The sequence below is a fragment of the Lepisosteus platostomus genome, chromosome 2, assembly GCF_059453375.1.
Source record: "Lepisosteus platostomus isolate fLepPlt1 chromosome 2, fLepPlt1.hap1, whole genome shotgun sequence".
Taxonomy (NCBI): domain Eukaryota; kingdom Metazoa; phylum Chordata; class Actinopteri; order Semionotiformes; family Lepisosteidae; genus Lepisosteus; species Lepisosteus platostomus.
Window position 1 is genome coordinate 31238191 of NC_142612.1, and position 12309 is coordinate 31250499.

The 12309-nt window shown below is 40.1% G+C and overlaps 1 protein-coding gene across 2 annotated transcripts in view; it reads right to left on the bottom strand.

Moving 5' to 3' along the window:
• The window catches only part of LOC148676212 (cohesin subunit SA-2), a 38615-nt gene that overhangs the window by 5458 nt on the left and 20848 nt on the right, over window positions 1–12309 (bottom strand). For both annotated transcript variants that reach the window (XM_088604936.1, XM_088604935.1), the window contains 6 exons: window positions 10571–10647; window positions 9961–10045; window positions 9789–9869; window positions 7747–7839; window positions 6449–6623; window positions 2886–3025 (listed from right to left, as the gene is read on the bottom strand). In XM_088604936.1, coding sequence (XP_088461062.1) covers window positions 2886–3025; window positions 6449–6623; window positions 7747–7839; window positions 9789–9869; window positions 9961–10045; window positions 10571–10647 — 651 coding nt within the window. The remainder of the gene's footprint in view (window positions 1–2885; window positions 3026–6448; window positions 6624–7746; window positions 7840–9788; window positions 9870–9960; window positions 10046–10570; window positions 10648–12309) is intronic.

A 12309-nucleotide genomic window follows, 5' to 3' on the forward strand; every position in this document is an offset into this window, starting at 1 on the left:
AAGACAAGACAGACACTGATGATGATGATAATAAAAAACATAATCACAAGCTTATTCTGCGTGCATCTACATACATTCGTTCAGCATTTTAAAAGATTGGGAGAGGTCCAGAATGATAAACAGCCTGTTTTTGTTCAAATTAAAAAATGAAAACCACAAGAACAATAATTCTAGAGAGCCCCCCAGGCTTCCTAGATCTAGATTTTATCTAGATTTCTGAGAGGGAAATGTAGAGGATATTTTGGATAAATGCAAAGATTAGAAAATCATTTTGCCTCTTGGATCTGAGCTCCAGCTGCTTGCTAACATGTACAGACCAAGCAGAGGTTTGCTGGAAAGACAGTATAATGGCAATACATCTGCAGTGAACAATTACAATCACAATCAAGCTAAAAACACAGCCAGCACAGAGATGAAGATGGAGATCATTGGCTGGCCTTTTCCTAATAACGTCTGGGGTCTTTTTAAAAAAAACACTAGAATTGCCTTTTCTGGGGCTAAAGTCACCCCATTTAGAAAGCCAATTGTGTTTATCACTTCTAGGTTCACAGTTACAAAATGAACACAGGAGAAGATCAGGAAGTGAAAACAGACTCCTCCCCCTTATATGAACTATATATACAGTAATATATAATAACCTGGCTATATAAACTATAATAATTCCTTTCGACATTTCTGCTACAAAGTCAGGACCATGAAATTAAACATGGGCTTGCCTCTAGTATTAACAAAGATAAGATGACTCTTAAAAGTCAAAAACACAAATTAGCTAAATTAATTCTAAGGTTACTGGTAAAAACTCCCCCCTCTCTATTTTAACAAAGCAGAACTCAATGCTATGAAATTAATTCAAACATCACAGAGGAAATACAGCAAGAAGGAGTTTACTCCGTTAGGCGCATGCTGAATGCTGCCACATGCTTCAAAGCCAAGGTCACACAACCTGCTGGACAAATTTCCTCAGCACAGTGGAGAAGACGTTCGTCCGATTATGATTACGTTTTATGTAACAGGTCAGAAGGATTTACAGTGCAAGCCACCAGTTTCAACTGGATTTGGCGGGAAAAAAAACCTGCTTAATCAGAAAAAGCACATCTGATTTAAATCAGATAACCACAGCACACATCGGAATCAAGAAATGTTTTATCGAAAGCCCTGATTAAACAGCAGTCACAGCAAATCCTCTTGTCCCAGCTGTTCAGTCAGCCCTTGGAAGACAGCGGCAGTTAAGATCTAAGCGCCTTTTCCTCTGATGGTTTTTGCTCCCCAGCCTGTCAATGCTCCCCTGCTCCCTCTCTTTCTGAACAACTACAGACCTTAAGGAGTCACTGCCCAGAATGCCCAGCACACAGACGGCTCTTTCTGAATACAGAAAACAAAGTTCCCTTTTGTAGAATGGAGGTTCAGTCACAAATTCGTTTTCTTTCAATACTGCTGAAAGTCAGTTGACTTGTTAATGCCGGTCACATGTAGGAAATGTATCTGACCAGCAATCATAGTAACAAGCTTTGTTGGTCCCCAAACATATTTTTACAGTGCAATACCATGAGCAATTTCTTTTTTCCCTCTAGCAAATGAATGAACAATGCTGGAAAATAAAAAACAAAGTCATATAGAGAGAAACAGGCAAAATAAATCAGAGTTATGAGTTTTGTACAATTTTCCCTAACATTTATAATAGCCTGGGCATTATATCTTCTGTAAACTGGACTGCTCAAATGTGAACAAGTACATACAGTACATACCCCTGGCACATTAATATGAGCTCTGAACACACACTGCTTTTCTGTGTGCTGCCCTAAACCATTTAAAAAATGAAAATAAGAAGGGTTACAAATGAGAGGAGGCCATTATGGCCAACTCACCCACTTGGTAGTTAATTCAGCACTTACTTAAACAGCTGAGGAGAAATTCTCACCTACAGTACAACGATGACCTGTGCACAGCAATGCCTCTGCTAGATGAAGCACTTTTCCCAGGCCACAACAGCAGCTGCCCACCCAGTATGTGGGCACACGACCTTCTGGTCAAAGGACATATCGCAGCACCTTGCCCATATTGATCAGTTTGTAATAATAACGTTTCAAACCCATGACTGCTTTATCTAAAGTGAAAAATTCTCACCTACAGTACAACGATGACCTGTGCACAGCAATGCCTCTGCGAGATGAAGCACTTTTCCCAGGGTACAAAAGCAGCTACCCACCCAGTATGTGGGCACACGACCTTCTGGTCAAAGGACATATCGCAGCACCTTGCCCATATTGATCAGTTTGTAATAATAACGTTTCAAACCCATGACTGCTTTATCTAAAGTGAAAAATTCTCACCTACAGTACAACGATGACCTGTGCACAGCAATGCCTCTGCGAGATGAAGCACTTTTCCCAGGGTACAAAAGCAGCTGCCCACCCAGTATGTGGGCACAGAACCTTCTGCTCAAAGGTCATTAACCACTGCGCGCAACACCACCCTGCCCCTTCAGGTACAGACACACTTGCAGCATCTCCAAGGCTGTATATTATAGCAAGGATTTGTTTTACATAGTTTTTTTTCCTGAAAACATTCCCCTTAATTATCCGATACAACCCTTTTGCCACACTTCCTGTAATGCAGGGCTGCCCAATTTCAGTCCTAAAGGGCTGCTGTCCAGCAGGTTTTATAGGCCTCTACATTTCCCAACTTCTTGAGAAAAAGGAATTACTTCTCCCCAAGTGCAATGAATTAATTTCAACTAGGTTCTGAAGGGCTCAGGTGGAAAGGAACCCAAAGCCACTCTGTGCCTAAACGATATGAACAGACATGTCACTACTCTGCGGCTCCATCTCGCTGCACCGCTGTCGTTCCTCCCTGCTGCCGCTGCGCTGTGGCAGGGAGGGGGTTACCTTCATGTACTGCTGGAATATCTCCGCCGCCGCGCTCATCTCCAGCACGCTGTGCACGATCAGTTTGCAGTAGGCGGCCAGCAGGCTCCTCCTCCTGTGCAGCTCATCCAGTTTACCGACTCCTGCCTCGCTCTCGCTGGCTGTGAAGGGGGGTGGGAAGAGTACGAAAGAAACGCTCAAATTTTGCAGCAAAGAATCTGTAATACGGTTTCGTTATTACACCCAACTGCCTAAACCTCACATCAGGAGATAATGCAATAACTTTTTGAAGTTGAAGATGAGTTGAAGTTAATAATGTTTTTCATAAAGTCTATAGCCCTAAACACTTAGATTTTTTTTAATGACTGCATTTCCCCTGTCACCCCTACACAGCCAAGTTGTAACGTCTCCAAAATTAATAAACGGTTACCTTGTTCCCGCAAAAATCTGAAAATTGTACAAACTGTGGATTGTAGTTTTATTACTCTTTCACACCGGTGGTACATTACCACATTTAATTCCTTTTCTTAAAACACCTGAAAAAATCCTGCAGAACAGATATACGCTGTATGGATGGCCTAGTGGTAGAATTAGACGCACACAGATGAAAAGCACACCGAATGTCTGGCCTCATTATTTATGTCGCGCTGCTAATTGTTGTGCTGTAACCGCAGCTCATCAGCATGCACAAGATCCCTGCAGTGGACACACTGTAAACAGCAGTGCACCACAAAATATACACTGGGTAAAATGAGTCATGCAGCTTTCCTCAAAAACCTCAATGTGCGAACAGATTGTCAGGCACTCAAAAAGGCACACAGTGCTTTAAGTTCACACTCAGCAGAATGCACAGTTACTCCACAGCGAGCTCATCTAGGCAAACCCATCCAATTTACAAACTGGATTACAAAGTGGATTCCTCCAATCTACAGACCTCTGCACTATAGCAGCCCTAATCCAGATTTGGCAAAGTGGCAGTTAAGATCCTCTATTTCGCGTCACTGTCCAGCAGAGTTCAACAAAACACTTTGCCTGTCCCACACCTACCCAGTCCTACACTGCCAACCCCCCTGGGATGTCTATTCCCTATTTCATTACGAATCGTCACATATTGGAGCATCGCAGCACCTTGCCCATATTGATCAGTTTGTCATAATAAGGTTTCAAGCCCATGACTGCTTTATCTAAAGTGATGGATACCTCCACATGACAAAATGTTGAAATATAATGTTTTTAACAGCTAAGGGCTTCCTTAGATCAATATGCTGTCAGAGGGATGGAGACTACCCCATGGTGGAAGACTGACGACTCCCTCTAAAAATTATAGGAAATAAAATGCCAAATTATATGGCTGCAATGCAGGTTACATTGTGAATTTAAGATGAAGGCTAAACTTTATCTGCAAACATTTACTTTAATTCCCCCATGCTGTCTCACAGTTTGCACTATGTTTTACCATAGCTGAGAGTACTTGGCTGTGCTTCTTTTGCAACTTCTAACTTTGTGTAACATCATGATGAGACTTTTATCAAAGAAGGCTTTCCCGATTATCAGTGTTTAGGCCAGATTAAAAAAGTAACCTACAGTACCTACAAAGAAGAGGTCCTTTAGAAGTACTGATCAATGAAAGAACAAATGCAATGTGCTCAAACAGTACACAGGGCCATAGATGGCTTGAGTACAAATTGTTGTTATATTTAAAACTGAAAACAGGAGCAACTTCTGGGGTTTGAAACAAGCTACCCACCCCAGCTGATAAAGCCAATACCCTGGTTTCTTTGAAGAAATGGCTGGATGTGATCCTGAGATCAATTATCTACTACAACTAACCACCAAACCAGCTGGATGAGCTGAATGCCCTCCTGTTGTTGTATCCGTCCTTATGAATCACTAGATTTAACTCGCTGGTGCCTGCACCTCTGTCGCCGGGCCAAATGCTTGATACTCCTCTGCACCATCCTCCAACCTGGCTTCTCCTGCTTTCTGCCCAGACAGCAAAATCGACTCAGTTGAAAGCTGCGTCAGATTTTATTTTCATCTCTCTTCTATACCCACTAATTCAGAATAATAAAGAGGATCTTTATTATTCTTTGGGGTGGTTCGATGACCCCTGTTGTTTCCACACAGGCGGACAATAATTCAGTGCCACGCAGGAACCTGGTACCAGCTGAAGGACAGGTGCAGCACATCATTCAGCTGCAGGTGCCTGCCAGGTGAGCCACCTGCACACTTCTGCTTGGGAATCACAGGCACATCTGGACCTCTGGACACATGTTGCCCTGCTAGACTTTAACAAGTAGCCTCAGAATTCTAGAACTGTGGCAAAATACCAACCACAAAAGGGAGCAGACAGAAACACGCCCACATCTGAGAGCTTGGCCTAACGCACTGGGCACGGTTTGCAGTGGACAGCCTCTCATAATATGATACTGACATCATGGGCACAGATATTATTTCAAAATCTTTTTAGCTGTCGCTTTATTCCAAAAAAAGCTTTACACATGCACCCATTTATGCAGCTGGGAATTTTACTGAAGCGATCTAGGTAAAGTCACTTGTTCACAATACAACAGCAGGACCCCACAACTTTCCTCTTACACGTCCAAAGTCTTCACCACAGCTCCCAGTGGTTGCCTCTCCGCTGTAAAATGGAATATATCCATTATTTAAGGAAGGCTTTCATTTATACAGCAGGAAGAGAAAGGATTGCTTATCTGCACGCTCATCAGAAATCCATGAAAGTCACTGCTTGAGAAACCCCAGCTGTATGGTTCAGTGTAAAGGCCCCGATTTGAATGGTGTCTAACTGGAAACCCCATTCACACTTTAAGACTGCCATCTGCTGGCTGTCATTGTTTACAGTATCTGAAATATAAACGGGCTGAGAGCTACTCTGTACTTGAAGGTACTCTAAGAAATCACACAGGAACATACATGTGTTCTAATTACTTTCTGAGCCTGCTATTTATGATGGTATCCTGTTTATCATCATTCTGTACTTAAATTATAACATGCTCACTTTAAACAAATTCAAATTTCAATAATATTTAACAGAAGACAAAACACATTCACCAGCAAGAAACTAAAGGTATCACTGAAGCCACTAATTATGTGGCACCCTGAAATCAAACTTTTAGGTATAAAATCTAATGGTAGATGGCAAAGTAAAAGAACTTTCACCACGTGCTTTGTAATACAGCAATGCCCTTCACTAAATCTATGCTACACTAGTTCTTCATTATGGTGGCCTGTCAAAGGTACAGTAACTTTCTCTTGGTACAGTGAAACTATGTATGGTATTCACATTATAGTTTACACTCAGGAGTTACACCTATTCACAGATTAAGTTAGCTACTGCAGTGTTTTTGAGAAGTTCCATGTAAACTCTAGCACTGTATTGTCTACTGCTCCGATGGGTCATGTGCCTGAAGAGTTCCTCACTTCCATTCGGCGCACGTCTCCTTTTCTAATGCGAGATCTGTACATGTCGTCAAAGCATGCGTTCCTCCTGTTCCATCCCCCCTTGCCTGAAGTACAGGATGAAAGAGTGTCCGAGCCCACTGGGCATCTTCAGGAAGGCTCACCTCTGCTCTGGCTGTCCTGCTCCAGGCCGGTGAACACACGCTCTTGTATGAAGGACAGCAGTGCCTTCTGGAGCTTGGGGTCGGGGGTGTAGAGAAGGGGGCTGACAGCCCCTTGTTCCACAGTGTGAAGCTGATAGCTGTGAGCCGTCAGAACATCGCAGAGGGACAGGAAGGCCTGAGGAGAGGTCAAATCAGATGCAATCAATAAAGCAATCTCTCATAAAGCAATTAAATACGGCAATGATAACTTCAGATCAGACGTGTGTTCAGCGGTTTAAATCCGTGGCAAATGGACGCTTCTGCCGGGAACCATGCAAAAGACACCCAGAAAAGGCAGCTCAAATTCCCAGTTCTACAAACTTTTCCAAATGTCAGAAATGTCAGGTCTTTTCAAATGTGTGTTAATCTTAGGTATTCAGCAAAGTAATCCACGAAATGTTTGTACACACCCGGACAGTCACATTTTTTGCAGAAAGACACCAGCTTATAAGGGACAAATACATGACTGGATGCCCTTTATTTCAATAATTCCTTATACTAAAGGCTTGTTATGCTTGTCCATCTTCTGAATTACATACCTTATTATTCAAGTTCACATTTAACAGGCTATGATTCATTTCCCAGATAAACCCAGAACACACAGATCCATGTTCATGAAGTGTTTTTCACCACATCATAGTAACAGACCAGTAAGAAAATAGCAATCTGAAGCTGTATCAATGTCATATCAATCAGTGCAGGGAGGTCAATCACTGCAAAAGTCTCTGAAGGCAGTTCAGATGTTCAGGTTTGATTTTGTAACTCAAGAAATGAATCACCCATATACTTCGATGGAACATGCCTTATGAGACATACAGTAGACCATAATTTGGTTCAGTTTGGATTGCCTCAGCAATAAAGTCAATACCCCAGTATTGTAAAAACAGTGCTGCATGGGAAAACAACAAGTATTTGTAAGAAAACTCTAGCTTTTTAACTTATTCCAAAGAGCAAAACATTATAATTACAACTAAATGTTTTTAGAAACATGTATGTTCTGTACAAAGTTGGCTCTCTCAAACTCTTAGACCTCAGTGCAACACAAGATATATTTGTTCAACAGAAACAGTACGAATACAATAAGAAAAGGGACACAAGGCAGTCCACAATTTCTCTGCAGGAAATTAAATTTAGAAAGGAAATGGGCACTCACTAACTTTGATACGTCTCTAAGAAAATGAAAAGCCTTTAACATTTTGGAATTGTTCCTTCTTTGCTTAGTGATAAAAATCCAATTAAAATACCATGCACTAACCAACCTGTTCCTTTACAGCAGGGTGAGCGTGGGACAGGCAGCGATGACATTTCTCACAAAAATTTCGTAACTGACTTCTTTGGGCAAGCGCACTCTCCTTCAAGCAAGAACACACAAATGGTTTAAAATTGGAATTGTTACAAGCAATCACATCACAAACTGAGCATTGAAAGAGACTTATCACTCTATGCCAGCGTTTTCAGAAACATGAAGTATATAGAATCTGGATAAAGTACACAGAATATGTTTTTGGCGTCACTTTGATTAAATTACCATTCACGACTGACAGTTACATGCTTGAGTGACTTTATATGTTTATATGTTTCTGTTGGTTTTCTCCAGCTTTTGGTTTATCACAAGTGGTTTATCATCACATACAGTAAGCTGATGGAAATCAAGTATACAACTGAGGAATGTGAGGTCTGTGTTAAGACCTTACATATCTTGACTGTCCCTCTTCATACTGGCGAGTTTCAAACTGAGAGAAACTCATCTCGGGCCAGAGGTGGGAGGGAGAGTTCTGTCTGGAGCAAAAAGGTCGTTCTGAAGGAAACTGCCGTCAGACAAATTCTGTGCAGTAAGTTATGTATTTATGAACATAATGATAAACAAAATAAAGTGGATTAGTGTTAAATAAATAGAAATTAAAACCATACAGCTGGCATAACTGTGTTTTTAATCTTAATTTAAAAAAAAACATCAAAGCCTGGCCAATTTAATGCAAACTTAAAAACCATTAGCTTTATTTGTTTCATAAAGAACCATTTAGGTCTTCACTGATATTCTTCATAATGTAAATTTCTTTTCAAATTATGATATAAAATTTTGCTGGGGATGCAGAACTTCCTGCAATTTTAGGTATTCCAATAATTGTGCGACCCCGTCCTCTAATTTCATCAACATGACTCATTTTAATCCCTGTTTTCTGCTGAATGTTTCTTTTCATTTGAAATCGCCTTACCACTAAAGTCAAATGCCAGTGGAATTAGAATTGCAGATTACAACATATTCATTGCTGCTGACTGAAATTACTGTCCATATTGTCAATTATTGATGAAAAAGTCCCAGACACAAACTGCCATCCACTCTCTTCTCTTGCATAAAAATTAAATGCTTTTTTGTAGCGTTCATAATAGCCATCAATATTTGATTTAAGATACGTCAAAAGGTCAATGAACATACAGAAAAATACCATTAGGTTCTTCCAGAGACTCAGATTTAATAATAAGAACAGCATATTAAGATGTTCAGTGCATGGCTATCCAAATGCTAGTTATTTATAAAATTCAATCTATAACTTTCAGAGTACTTCCCTTAATTTTTTCAAATTCATTTTTGCTCCAGTATTTGTTTTTTCTTATTAAAGGCCTAGAGGTCACTGGGACTAAATGAAAGATCTGATCTTTGAACTTACTTATTTTTTTGTTTGCAGGCACTATTGTTTCAGTAAAAGTTGGAATTAAAAAAATCCATCCTCTGCAAAGCACACATAAGGCTTTTGTTTGGTTTTAATTCTAACCTGAGAAATCAACTAAACAATTAACCTTATTATTTTCTAAATTAGACATAGATACGATTGTTCTTAACGTACGTTACAGTTGAATATAAAAGAAATTGATTTCCGTAAAGTTTTAGTGTTACAATTATGCACCTTCTTAAATAACCAGATCATGGTTGTGACTGAAAAAATGAGTGGAACGAGAAGATGCTAGACCCTTGAGCAACTTAGTGCGACCCTACTGGTCTAAAGAGAGGAGTTTTGATTAAATACCGAAAGGTAGACAGTAACACAGCAGGTCTTTGCCTGTGAACTGAAGATCTCCAACTTCAGGGCAAAAAAAACTGAATTGATAATAGGTTTGATTGGAACCTTTGCCAATTAAGGATTCAATGGAGGAAGGAGTTCAAGGATGGAATAAAACCGTCTGGTAAGGCGTACGCAGGACAAGAGGGACCCCAGCGAATGCCCGGGGTTAGCAGACCGAAGGCAACACGTGATTTAAATGCACTTCGGACTGGAGTATGAAGACTTTCACAATTACGTACCCTGGAAGACACACCTCCACAGCTTGTGTTCAGCTGCCAGAGAACAGCGTAGCACGCACACTGTAAAGCATGGACAATTACCTGTTGAAGTACATACATAGTTACAATCATCCGTGCACTTGAGACTAAAGCACATGTACAGTAGGTAGGATAATAGCTACTGCTTGTGCACCTCATGAGGGACTCCTTGCTGGACCTCAGCAGTAAGTAGTCTTGAAATGGTGTCATACACTCTCCACTTTGACAGGTCATGAGCACTGCCATTTAGAAAACAAGACAAAAAAAAACACTGAAATGGTGCCAAATTGCAATCGATCGGTAATACGACTTTCTAGATCAGAGAATGCTTTTATGTAAAGACAGATGTCTTACATCAGCTGTAATCTCTGAGAAAAAGCCAACTTTCTGTGTTACATCTAGCTTGTCAGGTAAAATTCAAATATGTTTGCAAAAACAGAAACAAGTTTTCAGCCTATTTAACAGATTCACACAAGTGTTGCTAAATGTGGATTCTTTTTGCCAGGACAACAGGTGTTTTCATCAGGAATGGAAATTTTAGAAAATGAGAATTTTTCATTTCTTATCATTCACATGGACTCATCTAACAAATGAAATACTTTTTATATGTTACGTATGTAAATGTCAGGTTGTCCTTCACAGCTAGCTTGTAGACCACCAATGAGAAACAAAGAATTCGGTGCAACAGGGCTAACATATCTGTGCTTCCCTGCCAAACCATCATGCTTGTGGGGAGACACACGCTAAGGTAGAGAAAGTCATACTTGTGAAAAGCCGTGACTCTCTTGAGCAAAAATAAAATCTTGTTTGCTCTTTCTTCATCTACAGCTGGGGTCCCACCCTGGAAGAAAGAGAAGATTAGAAAATCACTTTCTTTTGCTTAGGTTTTCCCTCAAAGACCCTGCAAACAGTTAAGGACTAATATACAATAATGATGGACTTTCCCATGCATCAGTGCTCAGGTTTCATCCATGCCCTTTTTTAAAAACATAAGTGTGACATTCTACAAACTACTGTGCCAAGATCCATAATAGAGAGAGGACTATTGAAAGGCATGTTTTTAATGTCTTTTTATATTTTCCATGTCAAAACATGAAGTATTTTAAAAGATAATGGACTATTTCCAAGACAATACTAGAGATCCGAAGAAGATGCCTCATAAAGGCATCACTACATATACGTCAGAGTTTCGACAGCTGCGAATTTAAAAGTCATGCATATGCTTATTTGTGATCCATCTGGCTGATGAGGTGTTGGATGGAAGAAGAGCAGAGAGGGATGAAACCGAGCGGTAGGTTGTTAAGCACACCCCACTTTCAAATTAGTTGCACAACAGATGAGAATTGAGTGAGCTTTATGTTGTTTATTTTAGCTTATTACTATAAGAGTAACTAGGCTCAGGCTATGCAGACTGAACACCTTATGTTGAATTCACAGAAGCTTATCACACTAACAATAATGAGAAAACTACCAAGGAGCACATAATAAACAGAGAAAATGAATGAGACAGTGATGTAGAGAACAGGATGCACTTGACTAGGTTCTTGAGATATCTATAGCATGAATAGTAAAAACCACTGTTAGAATGAATCGCTTTTTGCGTCTTACTGTATGTGATACAAAACAGTGTACTTAAGCAGCTGCGTCTGCTTTAGAATTTGTGTTGAGACAGTGGACTCTGCCACTGACATTCTCCCTCCCTGCAGACTGAAAAAATCTGTCTCTGGTGAACTCCCTCTTTCAAGGCTCTGATTTCTGGTTTGGACCAGTAAACACCTAACACTTATTTTAGCTGATTTATTTATTTATTTTATTTTAGTCTTTAATTTTAACTAACTTAAAGCCAATGCATTATTACCTTAACTGTCATATAAGGGAGGGTTACTTATGTTTTTTAAACACACACACATATACAGTGCCCTCCAGAATTATTGACACCCTTGGTAAAAAAAAAAGCAAAAAAGGCTATGAGAAAATGTCTTTGTTGTTTATCAGCTTGATCTTACACTGAAAACAAACATTTTTCTCAAAAACACGTCACAATTATTGGCACCCTTAGAAATTCCTATGAACGAAATCGAATTGACATACATTCCCATTCATATTTCACATTTTTGAAAGCACACCTGAGTCTTTAGGAACTCTTAAGTGGTCATCCATGACTTCCTGTTTCACTGGGGTATAAATATGAGGTAACATGCAGGCCAAACACCCTAAGTCATCCATCAACATGGAGAAGATCAGAGAATAAAAAATGAAATGAAGCAAAAGGTTGTTGACCTTCATAAATCAGGCAGTGGCTATAAAAAATAGCTTCACACCTGAAAATACCCATCTCCACTATTAGGGCAATAATTAAGAGGTTTCAAACAACTGGAGGTCTGATGAACCTGCCTGGAAGAGGACGCAAGTGTATTTTCCCCCACTCACAGTGAGGAAGATGGTTTGAGAGGCAAAACTTTCTCCAAGGATCACAGTTGGACAATTGCAGGAGTTGGTTGCA